At 53.1% G+C, this 15,069-nt stretch overlaps 1 protein-coding gene across 1 annotated transcript; it reads right to left on the minus strand.

Moving 5' to 3' along the window:
• Positions 1-5,460: 5,460 nt before the first annotated feature.
• BARX1 (BARX homeobox 1) lies at positions 5,461-8,641 on the minus strand. Its single transcript, XM_034066404.1, has 4 exons — positions 8,437-8,641; positions 6,460-6,748; positions 6,257-6,341; positions 5,461-5,929 (listed from the first exon to the last, which is right to left on the minus strand). The coding sequence occupies exons 1-4, from the start codon at positions 8,639-8,641 to the stop codon at positions 5,765-5,767; spliced, it is 744 nt and encodes a 247-aa protein (XP_033922295.1). The 3' UTR covers positions 5,461-5,764.
• Between the last annotated feature and the right edge of the window lie 6,428 nt (positions 8,642-15,069).

The following is a 15,069-nucleotide window of genomic DNA, read 5'->3' on the forward strand; positions in this document are numbered from 1 at the left end:
AAATACCATGCTGCAAAGAGCTGTCCTAAACTAACAGGGTTTCTGCATAATTATTCCACTGCAAGTCACACCTGAGTAATTTTTGAGTATGAATGAAAAAGGACATAATGCTTTAAGCATAACTGTACTTGAACTCCACAGGCAATCTCTTCAACACTGACTCCTTGAATAGTGCCCTCCATTTAAATATAACCCACTAACTTCAATATCTATTCAGAGAGTGGATTTATACTGCCCAACACATTTACATTAACTGTATGCATGGGTGGGGGAAGGTGGTGGTGGAAATTGTGTTGAAAAAAATTAAATCTTCTAATCCCAGCTCATACTCAAACTTTTCACACATCAATCTGCTTTTACTCATTTCCCTTATACGCCATTCTAATTATGGAAAGTTTCCACATTCCCATACTAGAGAAAAAGAGTATGTTTTAAAAATGTTAAAAGCTTATTTTGTGGGTTGTTAATATAGGTGCAATATAAACAATGGATTTGAGTCTCTTGCAGAGGAAGAACCCATTTTATACATAATCATGTTTTAATGGACTCTGTTTGTAAACAGATGAACCCAGACAAGACTGGGCCTTTTTCCATCGCCACAGAACTGCGTGGGTAAGAGCACGTATTTTTAAAGCATGCTGCAAAAACCACTGCTTACTGACGCAGTGGTCATCACCAACTTCATCAAAAGGTAACCATCCCCACCCCAGAGCCCTGATTCTGGCAAATTTCCTACAGATATCATGGAAAAGCTTAGCCAAGCAGAGATACCATTATCAAGAGCTGTGCTAGCATGCTTAATGCAAACTTGCCCTGAACTTCATTTATTTATTACTTGGCCAAATTTCATGGAATAAGCCACTCAGCATTTTGATGTTATCTGCCATACAAGTCAGATGAAACAACCAAATGTCCAATGACTTTAAGGTTAAGGCAGAAGTGTAATGACAATACTTCACTTGCCAGTTAATGACATTCAGAAAATTTGACTGAATAGGTCCTATTGAGACCTTTATTATATTTTTACCCAAAATAGCGATAAAAAGTCTTAAATAGGTATTACCTTCTTTCTCTCCAGGTCCAAGGATGTCTAACCCACCCCAGCTTCAGCTCGGCACCCACATGTGATGCTAGGCAGTGCATTCTATCAGTAGCCAGGGGTGCAGGCTGCAGCTGCCTGTGGCATTCTCCCTCTATCCTCCCCATGTCCTATCAAAACCCCTGCATCACCCACTCACAACCCCACATACCCTTAATATTCCCCTTATGCACCCTGCAGCCCCCTACATGCCCCATCACCGTCCCTGCATCCCTTCAAAACCCCCATATTTCACCTCTCATTGCTCCATCCATCACCCGTAAGCACTCCCCTGAATCCTGCACCCCCATATACACCCCTCCACATCACCCTACATACCCTTGCATCTTCTTACACCACCCTCATGTCCCCTCACAACCTCCCCTCTCCTCCACCCTCTCAACATCTCTCCATACTCTACACAGGGCCTTTACATCCCCTCCCATGCTCCTACACCCCCTCAGTCTTGCCCCTCCTACACCACCCTCTGTATCCTCTGTCCTGATCCAACCCACATCCTTCTCCATCCTCTGCAGCTCCCCTCTGAAACCTCCGTAACGAAAAGGGCAGCCTTAAGACCATGTTCTGGGGGGGGTTGGTGGGAAATGCCTACAGGACGTTGCTCTAGGACCAGGTTTCATTCTCAGAAGAACACGTGCCTCACAGCTGCGTAGTAGTGAACCAGGGCACCTCTTTCCAACACCAGCATTGTGTCCAGTCCACTCCTGCTGGAGCAAGGACTCCTGTGCTTTTACTTCAGTATAAACCTCATGTCATTATTCTTAAAATCCTCTGCCTCCATGGAGCTATATTTAAATTGACATTGATGAAAACACAGAACCTTTCTCAGGTTTCCTCAAGATACTTCATAAATAAGGAATTCAGGATGTTTTGAACTGGAAACTCACCCAAACAGATTTTTGTTAAGAAAACCATAGTAACGTTTTCAATTAAGTGTGACCCAATTAGCATTCAAACATGGGAAGAAACCACTTTCAGTACTGCTTTTCCAGCCTTCGATCTACACCGTCCTACTTTGTTTAGAGAGAAAACATATGCTGTATCACTGTAATTAAAATAGTAGAGTTAGTTCTCCATCACAGATGCTTTTCTGCCAGAATAAATGTGTTATATCAATAGAGCTTATTTATATACAGAAAAGAGAATAAACATCAGGTGTTACCAGATACACATATACTTTACTGGCTCCAGAATTATACAGCACTGGAAACACCCTCGAGGTGATGGGCACCTTTTCTGGCATGGGGTGCTGCAAAGAGATCATTCCCACAGGAAGAACAGGGCTCCGAGGATGAATACCAGCACCTGACCAAGTCACCCAGATCTTCCGGGGCTCCTGTCAGACATCTCCGAGTGCCTGGGCCGACAGTGTTCTGCTGCTGAAGAGGGAGGAGAGTATTGACCATCGTAGCCTAACGGCATCCACAGTGCTTCATTGTAGCTGTGAAAGGTAGTTAGAAAATGAAATAACTCCGCTGCACTAACAAAGGTTACCATCGGCACCAAACCCACGTGCTGGTGTAATTTTCTCGTCAGCAAAGGTTATTATTGACGCCGGTCAGGGCAAGCCAAGAAACCCTGCATGTAAATGTGCTCAGACATTATCAAAACGCGTTTGGAAGGGCTCTCGCTAAGAGCTGGTGACACTTGCCTTTGCATCTCAAGTGGAAGATGCCACCTCGCTGGGACACTCCTGCTCCGGGCTCCGAGCTGCTGGGACAGCGGTGCGATGCTACGCCGGCCAGCAGCATGCCCTGTGCACGGGAAAATAAACTCCAACGGAAAATAACACACAAATTCACTAAAAGAAAAAATAACTTTCTTAAAAAAGGTATTTTACGAGAGGAAAACCCCCACCCCACACTCGCCAAGTTATGGGTTATTGTCAGTTGCTTTAACAGATTTCTCGTGTGAGTGGAAGGACTTTGGGAGGGAGGACTTCGGGAGTTACTAGTCTAGTGCAAAAAGGGGAGGGCTCCTCAGCGCAGCGCACATGCGTTACGTGCTGCAAACAGCCGCTTCCGAAGCTAAAGTTTGTCATTAAAGTTGTTACTATCCAAAAAGGTTTCTAAGCGAGCAGCTCCCAACATGGATCCCGTTAATCCCGAGGTCGCGATCTGCTGCCAGGGGCCGGTGCTCTCTTTCGCGGCGTGCCCACACACCCAAACACTGTTTGCGAGCAGACGGCAGAGCAAGCCCCAGACCCGGCTGCCCCCGGAGCCGCTCTCGGGCACCGTTAACACCGCGAGGGAAGCTGGTCCAGAGTGCTGCTCACCGGGGGCTGTGGGCGTTAAATAGCATCTTCCCTCTGAATTCCGCGGGAAGCAGAAACGGCCGGAGCACGACCCCCGGAGGGACACAGGGAAACGGAAAAAATCGGGGCTGCGGCTCGCTTTCAGCAGGGGAGCCGGACCTGCGGGACGCGGCCCCGCAAGCTCAGCCGGCCCCCCCTGCCGCTGCTCTCGCTGCCTAGGAGAGAAAATTTACACGCAATAAAATAACTGTTCTTCTTTAATGCTTTATGATCTGTGAAAAAAATAATCACTTCATGGTCTGCGAAAAATTATCACTTGTTCGCCACTTATTCAGATGCGAAAGAAAAATATTAAATTATATCGTAAGCGCGATAGCAATAACGGGAGCCTGGTTATATCCAAACCTCTTAATTCGCACGGGTGATAGACACAGCTTGTCGGGCTGTTAATTTAAGTTAATGCGCCAGTGAATCTACCTTTTAATTAAAAACCGCTGCTGTTTTTACGTGCACGGGAGCCGTTAGACCATAGCCTAACCATAAGCAATGGCCAGGGGGTGACATAGAGCGACAAACAACCCAAACACCGCCCGAGCCCAGCCCTGCTGCCTTCTTCCTCCCAGCCAGACCTCATCCTCATCTTAAATAAAGCATTTCCAATCAACTGCTGCTTTAATATATAAGCCAATTTAATGTAAGAATGTGAGCTTGTGCTCTCCTTACCCAGCAATGACTGTACCTTGTGCTTACAAACTCTCCACCGCTCATCCCGGGAGTTTATTTAATCTGGATAAGAGAACACGCACACACGGGGCAGGGGGTCCCCGCCGCTCACCTCCGCACCCGGCTCCTCGCTGCACCGAATCCGGATCCCCGAAGCATGACGAAACGAGCAGACGAAGAGAACCGGGAACAGCCGTGTCATTAGCAGGACGAGCCCAGCAGAGATCCACCTCGAAGGGGGAGGCTCGGGGCTATGGGTAAATAAAGCCCTCACATATCGTCAGCGCAGCTCCTCGCCAGTCGAGACGCTGTTTCTTGGCATTACCAGGGGATGAGCCGGTTCTGGTGCAGGGTTGTGGTGGATTAGAGACGAACCCACTCCCCACAGACGAGGCATTCCGGCTCCGCCGCCGCAGCGGCCTTTAGGGCACCGACGAGTCCCTGGCTGCTAATTACCACCTTTAACTGGGAGGCCCGGCTAATTACTCAGCTGCAGCAGGGACTCAGCCCGAGCCCCCAGACCTTCCCCGTCTCTGGCCACCTCCCAGCCCAGCAAGCAACGTAGCTGCACAGCTTCTGACCCCACTCCCCTTCCCTCTCTGCCTCTTGCCGCTTCCTGCGGTGCTGCTGATTTTTAGCAGCAGGACGGTAGTAATTGCATGTCTCGGTTGATGTTCTATAATTTGATACCTCGATGGAAAATGTCCAGCAGGGATTCGGGGAAAACAAGAGAAAAAGAGAAGCAAATGAAAAAGCAAAGCCTTGCGGCTTTGTGATGTGCTCAAGAGCCCCGGGGACAGCGACGGGCACCAAGCACAGGGGCCGGGCCTTGCCCCGAGCCTGGCCGCACTTCAGGACGGGCGGATGGACAGACCGACAGACAGACAGAGAGGATCCTTGCGAGACTCGGCACCCGACGGGAGAAGTGACTGGCTCGGTGATACTGCGGACGGGGAGCGATTTGCTCGGTCTGTCAGACTCCCTGTTACCCTCTGCGGTCTGAAAAAAGCACCATTTAGGATGCGCAGCGCGGAATCGAAATAACTGATTTGATAGCAATTAACGTATCTTTAAAATGTGAAAGCAGCCGAATTCGCTCGAGAAAATCTGCCCGCGAGCTCTTGCCTCTCCCGGCAAAGGCCAGGACAAGCCGTCAGGGAAAGCGACTGGAGAACCTGCCCCGGTGCCGGCTTCCGTCTGTCCCTGTGGATCTGCCTACGAACTCGGACTCGGCTTTCTAACCTGCCTCAGCAGGGGGGAAGAAATAAAAGAATAAAAACAATCAAAAGCATTACACATCTCAGAGCAATAGTTCATAAAATACTTTATTGAAATAAAGTAAATATCTTCGCATTAATAAAACCGATCATAAAATGCAGTTTTCGAATAACTAGGGGCACCACAGGGTTTTAGACAGCGAGTAGATGTGTCAGATGGGATCCAGTGTCCTTCCGGGCCCTCGCACACAACACCGGCGGCCGTAGCGCAGCACTCCGTGGGCGCGGAGAGGAGCGGCGGGGATGCGACCGGCCTAAAAGTTCAGTTCGCCGGAGGCCGAAGGCGACCGTCGCCATTAACTGGGGCCGCCCTTCGCCCCCGTCCCGCCGGAGAGGTTGGGGCCGGCCGCGGGCTCGGCGGGCAGCACCCGAAGGGCGGCGGGGCCGTCGGGGGGCCCCAGGCCATCACCCTCACTCCTCCTGGCTAACCTCGGCCGGCGAGCCCAGGCTCTCGGGCGGCTTCTCGGTGTCCCGGGCTCGCTCCTGCTCCGAGAGCTGCTCGCTGCTGGGGATGGAGTTCTTCTTGGGGCGGCCCTTGGGCTTGGTGGGGGACTCCAGGCCTCCCCCCTGCAACACCTGCGGAGCGGGGAGGGGGCAGAGGAGGAGGGAGGCACCCCGATAAAACCGTGCTGCCACCGTGAACACCCCTCTCCACCATCTCCCGGAGCAAAGCACCGCGTCCGGGCAGCAGCCAGGGGAGCAGCCGAGGCTGCCGGCGCGGCTCTTCCTGGGGGCAGAGCTGCAAGGCCGGGCAGGCTCGGACCAAGCAAAGGGGTGTCCTTAAGACCGGTTTTTAGTATCATTATCATTAGTAGTAGTATCTTTAAGGCAGGGCTGTCCCGCAGAAGGACTAGCCCCCTGGGCACGGTACCGTGCTCAGAAGGGGTGAACTCGGGCACTTACTATTTTCTTCCATTTCATGCGCCTGTTCTGGTACCAGGTTTTCACCTGAAGCTGGCTGAGCCCCAGCGATTCGGCCAGGTCTATTCTGCGGGCGAGAGAGAGGCAATGAGCTCCGGTAGCTTTCGTCTCGGCTGGCAGCCTCACTCTTTCTTCGGAAAAAACGGGCCCCCGTCTCGTCCCGCCCCTGATCCGCAGGGTCCTACCTGTCGGGCGTGGAGAGGTATTTCTGCTTCTCGAAGCGCTTCTCTAGACCCATGAGCTGCAGCTCGGTGAAAACGGTGCGGCTGCGGCGGCCCTTTTTGGCCTTGCTGCCCGGCTCCGGGGGGCCCGGCTCCAGCTTGCCACGAAGGTGCAGCTCCAGCGGGAGATGGGGCGAGACCGAGCCGCCCTGCAGCCCCGAGCCGGCCGCAAGCAGCGCCGAGCCCAGCCCCGAGCAGCCCAAAGGAGCCAGCGGGAACTTGAACACGGCGGCCGGCTCCGCCTTCAGCACCGCTGCGGGAGACAGGGACCGTCAGCTTCGGCAGCCCCAGGCCCTGCCCCGCGGACCCCCGGGGCTGCAGGGTGCTCGCCTGCCCCGCGGATCAGACCCAGGCAGCAATCCGGAGTTCTCCTTCCGCGGCAGCGAGCCCCTGAGGCCGGCGGATGCGGGACCAGCGGCGGGGTTTCGGGGCCTGCCCTGCCTGGGTCCCCCAGCTCCGCGAAGCAGGGTCACGCCTTGCCCTCCAACCGGCAGTTTCTAATTAGAGAATGGCTTGGGGGTTACACGTGAAAACAGTTTAAATCCCCTGAAAGAGTCCCCCTCCAGTGCCATGCGACAGTTGCCCGCGGCGGGGCCCGGGTACGGGCCAGGGGTTCCCTCACAAGTATTCGTCAGGACATTTTCTATAAGGGAACAATTTCTATACCTCTCCGTGAATCGCAGCCCCACGGTTTTCCTGTGGGGGCAGGGAACAATTCCCGAGGAGCCCAACGAGGAGGAGAAGGAGCATGCAGATACTTTCGGCAGCGGCCTCGGCAACGCAGCCATCCCGCAAGTCGGGGAACTGCTGCCTGGCCCGGCCCCGCTCGGCTCTCCCCGGCCCCGCTCCACCAGCAGCAGGCTGCGGCCCCGGAGCGAGCCCGGTGGCTTGGAAAGGCCTTTCCGAAGACTCCGTGCGGGCTCCTTCCCCTCGGCCTAGGCTGAAACTGCCTCTTTCCCTTCTTACAGGACCTGATCCTGTTGCTGCTGAACCCACGCCGTGAGGGCTATATGGAACCTTGAATCGGCTCCACCATTTCGAATCGGTCTGCCCGTCTTAAAACCCTACTGATTTACAAAAATTATAACGTCTTGCTGTGGGGATGACACTTTCCGCTTTCTCTTTCAAAAGCAGAGCAAGAACTCGGGATCTTCCCATTCCATTATTTTCTACAGATAAAAAGCTACGTCTCCGCAGATGGAGACGGTTTGGGGAAAGGAGCTTTTGCAATTGCACATTAAATGCCGGCGTTCGAAATATATTAAATATTGGCATTTAACAATAAAACAACTATTAGTTAATAAACTGCATTTGTCCTAGATACTGTGTCAGACTGCATAGACCTCGCTGGTTCCCGCTTTAAATAAATATATATATACTACATATTAATACTACATAATTATTACACAAAAATACTATGTATAAATATTTCTGCATTATATATAAATGTTGTCTATTATATATTTAAGATATAAATTAATATATATGTCGGGTATCCAGCCAAATCTCTGTCTGCAGAGCAGCCCTACAGATACAGACCCCGCTGCGCAGGCTCCAGCAATTCACACCTCATCCAAAAACACGTAGAAACACCCGCTCAGCAACAACGTTCTCCCCGTGGAAGTCAAGGGCCACGCTCTGCAAGCGCCGTCGGAGCCTGCAGCCGCTCTCTTCGTGTCAGGCTCCCAGACGGAGCCCCCGCTGCACGGCCGAGACCCGGCGGGATGCGCATTGCCGGCAAAGCCCGGCAGGTATTTTTTAAAGCAAAATTCACGACATTTTTCTTCAGGGAACCGGGGCTAAAACACGCTCGAATCCATCAGCGGGAAAAACCTCCCCGCCTCGCAGCCCTGTACCCTCAGCCGCTCCCCCCACGGCCGCGGGAACCCCCGGGGCTCGGTGAGAGCGCGGGGGCTCCCCCTGCTCCCCCCGCGGACGTACCGAGGTGGTTATGGTATGGCCGGGCGGAGAGCAACGCCTGTACCCCGAACTTGAGCAGCTCTCCGGCCGGCGCGGCCCCTTTGGCGTCCGGGGGATCGGTGAGAATCTCCTCGATCATGAAGCTGCGGTAGCGATGCGAGCGGTGGTCGGGAAAGGCTTCAGCAGGGAAGTAGTGCGCGGCCCCCAGCTCCAGCGGGTGCTGCATCGTCGCCGCCGCCCCGGGATCGGGGCGGGGGGGAGCCGGGGCCGCCCTAGCGCAGCCCCCCGGCCGGCAGCCGGGCAGCGGGGCGCCCCGCGGGGGCTCTGCCCATTGCCCCGCAGCCCCTACCCTGCCCCTGCGGGCCGGGCCCGGAGCGGCCCCCCCCAGAGCGAGTGGCCCGGGACCGCCCTGCGCAGCGTGGCGGACCGGAGCCGTTACCGCCGCATGCACACGGGGCGCAGCACCGGGGAGCGTCTCTCCGCCCCGGGACTACAGGCAGCGGCCTATTATAACCGCCGGCCCCGGCGGGGCTGTCAGCGTTGCGAGGGGAGGGCGCGGGAGGGGCTGCGGAGGAAGGAAGGGGCCGGGGCGGGCGAGTACCTGGAAGCGAGAGGTTACAGCAGAGCATTTGATCCCCTGCCATATAAAGCAAATTATCCTTTCTGCCAGCCGCGGGTGAGCAGACACCCAAACAAGCGCTGGCCCCTTTGGAGCGCGGCCCCGGCCCCATCCCCTCCTCAGCCTTCAGTCCTAGTCCCGGCCTCATCCCCTTCCCAGTCCCCATCCCCGGCCCCACCCTCGGCCTTGTCCCCATCGTCGTCCCCGGCCCAGTCCCCATCATCATCCCCGGCCCAGTCCCTTTCCCTACCCCTACCTTTATCCCCATCCCAGTCCCCGGCCATGCTCCTTGGCGGGGAGCCGTGGACACACGGAGCCCCCAGGGCACCTCCCCCCCACCTGGCCGCGCCTATCCCCAGGACCGGCTCCCCCTGGGATGCAGCCCCGCGTGCCCGGCCGTGGACCCTCACGTCCTTTTCGTAGGGAAAGGGCCTACCCCTACGGCACCACCGGCTGTGGCCGGTGGGAACCCAGGGCCCGGATGAGCCGGCGCAGCCAAGGGGGAGGCGGGGGCCACGCCGCCGATCTGGGGGTCAGGGCTGCCCGTCGAGGGAGCCCGGCCCGACGCCTTCAGATACCGGCTCCCTCCGGGCCTCTGCCCAATCGCTGCGAACTACACGGAACTGATCAGGGAACGAATCAAAGCACAGCATGAAGCGGAGTGTTTCCGTAGACTTTGATAGACTTTTCACGAATGTTTTTCTCTGTACAACGGGATTCGTTTAATTCCTCTTTAGCCCGTGTCACGCAAGAGAACAGATAATAAATGAGCCGTCCCTTCGCGTTTCTGACGTACTTCGTGCAAGACTTCTGCGCGAGTGTCCCAGCGCTCGTGATCCCGGGCAGGAAATGTGGGCACTAACGGATTAGAAGGGGCATGATTCGGTGGAGCCCCCGGATCCCGGCCGGAGGGTCTCCGCCGCAGGGACAACTGCCAGGGGCCGGGGGTGGGTTTTAGCCGGGCTCGCCCCCTCCCCACGGCGGGAGAGGCACCGGACACGCGGGCCCCACGGGATGTATCCCACGGTCTCTCCCCAGCCACGACAGAGCTGGCCCACGCAGGGGGACTGGCGTCGGGCTCATCCCCGGGAAGGGGAGGGAAGCTCAGCCTCGTCTTTATGGTTTTCGACCCCCAAAAAATGGGATTTCGGCCGCTGTCGGCTCCCGCGGGGCTGGCGAAGATGCCGCCTGGCCCCGCTCCATAAGCAAGACGGGGTCCCCCGGGCGTTCCGCACGGTGCCCCCTGTGAGCGCGTTAGCCGAGGGACGTGTTCCCCGCCCCACGCTGCCTGCCGCGCTTCGCGGCCCCGTCCCGCAACACGCAGAGGGGACCCACAGCCGCAGAGCCGCCGGTGCAGCCGGGGGCAGACCCGCAAGTCCTGGCGCCGAGGATCTCAGGGCCGGTAACTGTAGTTGTGAAGGAAGAGATAACGGGAACGGGTTGATCGGAACGATGCAGGACACGAGGCCGTGCTGCTCGCTCTTGCTCGCCTTATTTCAATGCTACTGCCCTGTCCTCTCAGCGGACCCACTCAACCCCCGCGCCCAACAGAAAAGAGGTGTTTCTTGAATTAATTTATGCTCTGTACTTCCACTGCCTTCCCAGATAACCTGTTCCATATGTTTACTGCCGCTTGGACGGAGGGGTTCCGCACGGATTTTCCTGGTTTCTTCGCGTTTCTTCAGTTCATAAAGACGTCCCCCTCTCCGTGGAACACGAAAGAGCTGGATCCCACCCCACAGGCTCTCCTCGGCCTCCTGCCGCCCCAGCTCCTGCCTATCTTTTCTCTGTCTTCTCTATTTAAATCACAAGGTATTTTCATGCCAAAGTGCTGCTTTCTAACGGCCGAAGCAAAAAAGGCCTTTGGAGCTATTGTAATAAATAACAAGGAGAATAATTATGAGTAAATTGAGAATAATTTGGGCCATATTCAAGCGCACACAAATCCACATCGGATTGTTTAAACAACCTCACCTCCGAGACCACTGCACTCAGAAACAAATGGCATGCACAGAATTAATTACCAGCTCCCTCCCACACCTTGGTTTTGTTGTTTTGTTGGTTTTTTTTTCTTTTAAAATAAACCGAAACTCACTGATAATTGCAAATATTTAAACCTCATCCGCATCTTTGTGCCGGTCAGGCTCAGTGCGGTACAGAGCTGGTGTCATTTCCCGGCGCAAGGTATTACCTGTGATCATGTCAGGATTTACAACCTGGTGAAACATCAGCCCCGATGTCGCTTGTGTGATGGGCACGGGCGGTCTGAGGATCGCGTCCCAAACCAGCCCCGGGAGCGGATATATACATATATATATATATATACACACGCAATAAAAAATAATCTTTATGCAAAAAGCTCATATTGTAAGATTTTGATGCCACACTGTGAGAAAGGGTGAACTTCCTCACCCGCTGCGACTCACAGTCAATAATTTAAACTCGTTGCAAAGCAAATCCTGTAGTTACAAGTCCATCAGTCGATGTTTTTTTAACTGTGACTCTTACAGTGTCATTTGTCTCATGCCACGAGCTCCCACCGAGCACCTGAGCCCGACCCGTCTTGTGGATCTAACCCTGAGTGTCACCCACCCTCTCCTTCGGAAACAGCAGCATTTCGGATGGGAAGTTCTGCAAAATACGTGGGGTTTTAGGGAGTAACGGGATGAACAAGCTGCAGGCCCCACATTTTATACACTTTCTCCACCCCCACCCCCTCACCAACTAGAAGGGGATCCTTTTAGTCTGAAAAAAATGCTCCTCATTTACTGACTGTTGGTTTCGTGGTTTTGTTTTTGTTTTCTTGCACCAGGGACAGATTTTACATGACTGCTAAAACCAGATAATTTCTAGAGTTATTTGTTTAAAAATAATTTTATACAGATATATGTAACTAGTTTCAGAATGATCAATACATTTATCGCATTACGAGGCTCTTCCAATCTTTGTTTTATTTAAAAGTAGAACTCATTTTTATAGGCTTCTTTCGCTTACTTTTACACTTCCGATAACTCGATAGAGGTCTCTGTTTCAACAGAACAACATAGAAGAGGATGGCTGTTAAGCTGGGGAAGATTTCGCTGTGAAGAGGAAACCGAGTTCCTGCAATGATTTGGATTTCCTCGCTGGGGTTGGAGCTCCTTTGCTCCTCTAGCTGATCACGGCTCCGACGGGAAGAAGGTTTCTCCTGAGGTCCGCACATGCCTGCCCCTCGGTTAGGTTCTGCCGGTGCTCTCCTAAAGCGGAGAGCACAGGAAGAGAGCTCCCGGGAACGGTCCCGCCGCTCTCCCGGGTTCCTGGTCCGAGCTGCGCTCGAGGCTCTCACCGCGACGTCTGGGCGCTCTCTCCTCCACTCCCGCCGCGGGGAGCCGGTTACGGAGCCGGAGGGACCTGGGGAGACCGGGCTGCGGAACCGGGGGTGACCCTCGGGGCACTGCGGAACCGCACCCTCATCCCCGCGGCTGGAGGGTGCCCGGGGGGATCACAGCAATCCAGTCCCCCCTTCTCCCGGCACTTCGTATTCAGGAAATCCACAAAGTGGTACGAGGAGAGTGGAAAACGTGACATCACGGGCTAATTGGGAAGGAGCATTAGGGCTGAGGGAATAGCTCAGTCCTGAGTAATAGATTATGCTCAACGGCTGAGTAAACGCACCATCAGCATTTAAACACGTATCCCTCTAAAAATTATTTTCTGCAAACACCTGGCCTCATCTGACAGCTTCGCTATTTAGTTACCTTTGTAAGTCACATTTAGAGGATGCAATTAGGTCTGAGCCAGGGCTGCGGGGAGCTGCACCCCGGCCCCTTCATTCCCCGCCCCAGGAGATGCATCACCCGTCTGCTGCTCCACACACTCCAACCACTCCACGGACCATGTGCCCCCCATTGCTCCCACAGATAAACAAGCATAAGGAAATCAACCCTAAAACTGCTGTTCGAATACATGTAATTTATATCGGTAAAACAGCCGGCAAAACCAGAAGGTCCCCACACGCACCATCTCCATCCCCACCAGTCTCTGCGGAAACCTCACACCAGGTGTCACAATGTGCTGCCCAGTGGCACCATGCACCCATCCGTGAGGCTGTTGCACCTTTTCGCTGGCACCATCTTATTTTGCAGAACACCAGAAGAGCACAGTGAGTAAGACCCACAATGTGAACCCCCGCATCTAGTTCACAGACAAGGGATGCAATGCTTGGGAACACAAATCAGTAACTAGCCAGAAACGTAACTGGACTGTCGTCTGGACCGTATTCCTTGTGACAGCATTTCCTCTGTGAACTGATTTCTAGTTATGAAGAGATCCCTAAGTTCTGAGGCTCCTTTACCAACACTACCATGAGCGCGGTGGCTGCAGCCCCCAAGAACAGCAATGGATTAGTTAAATTAGATTTTGGCTTGTCGACAGTGTCTATAAGCATCCTTCTCCACCCAGAGCTGCTATCAGGGAGCAGTGGGGTGGCACGCACAGTCCTCGGACTCCAGTCGGTGCTCAGCATAAATCCCAGGCTTCACATCAAAACTGATCTTGCGCAGTGTGGCTGCAACTGGAGTGGTGGATGTGAAGCTGAGCACGGACACTGCAGGCAATAAATGCGTTTTGCAAATGACAGTTAGGAGTTATATATAAAGTTAAATAGGGGTGCATTAGTTTAGTAAATAATACACTTAATCTGAAACAGCACCCATGGCTGCCCCATCCATCGCTAGACGCTGAAGGAGTTTCAGGCAGAAAACAACGAACTGTCCTTATCACTCTTGTACTAGCTGGAATTTAAGCAAGCTCTCCATCTGCTGCAAAGTTAAGGATGCCCTTAACGATACCACATTAGCCCCGTGGCTATAAACACTTCAGTGTGTGCTGAGGTTATTCGCTGCGTATACAGTCGGCCGACTGGAACAGGACTGTTTATAGTTCATAAAATTAAGTTAATGACTACATCTGTGCAGAGCTGGGGCCTTCAGGTTTTAAAAGTGAAGAAACAGACTAAAATCCCTGCGTTCTTTGGTTTTATAGTCAGCCTCCAGCCAGCTTTGCTTCCCAGTTCTCGGGTGCTACGTCAGATCTGGACAGTTTGGGTTTATAGGTCAGCAAGGAGATGTTGAAGACATTTAACACAATAACGACTAATTGAAGCATTTGATTTAAAAATACAGGATGGTTTGTACATATTAAAATCGTATTAAACCTGACGTCCCAGTCTCTCACAAGCATCACTACAGCAAGTTAAAACCCCCTAAGTTAGAGAGCCGATTTTAGCTTTTGTTAAATGCCAAACAATATAAAACAACGAGGTGATGAAGGGCTCCTTCCTGTGAACTGATTTCTTACACACGCTTATTATCCGTACATATCTTGTTTTAACATACAGGCACAAAAACATCAAAGTGCCCCTACAGTAGGGATTTACGGACAGAATCTCTTCTCATTCCTATAGAAACTAATGGTCCTGGCACAGGAGAGGGGGTCTGGAGCCTGAGCTCAATAAAAGGACAATCACACAGATCAGAAAACTGTTCTAAAACTGAACAGTCGGCTGTCTGAAATCTCCTAAATGGCTTCTGATCAAAGAAGTTTCTTTTTGTAATGCAGACTGCAGAGGGCAGTTAAAGATACCTGGGTTCCAGACACCAAACACGCTGAAACAGAGTATCATTTACCACACCAGGACAGAATTACTCTTCTTCTAAATAAAAGTGCACCACGCAAATGAGGATTTCTGTATGCTGTTTGTGTTCCTGGGACTCTTTACCAGTTTTGATCTCCATAGTATGGGTGAGATTCAATGGATTCTTAAAACCCCATTGTAGGACTCTTAGTCATAACCTAGTAAATGAGGTTAAACATTCAACAATGGTACTTGTGCTCAGTGTGAAGGATGCAGGTGATGGGGCAGGGACCTGCTCTCCTCGCTTCATCTGAGTGGGAAGGCATGAAGAAACACAGATGCCTGGTGCTAATGTGCTGAATTTAACCAAACGGAGCCCCCAGGTTTGGTCCTGAACCAGATGTCCCTGGTGGCAGCTGTC

This window comes from Melopsittacus undulatus, chromosome 9, assembly GCF_012275295.1.
Source record: "Melopsittacus undulatus isolate bMelUnd1 chromosome 9, bMelUnd1.mat.Z, whole genome shotgun sequence".
Taxonomy (NCBI): domain Eukaryota; kingdom Metazoa; phylum Chordata; class Aves; order Psittaciformes; family Psittaculidae; genus Melopsittacus; species Melopsittacus undulatus.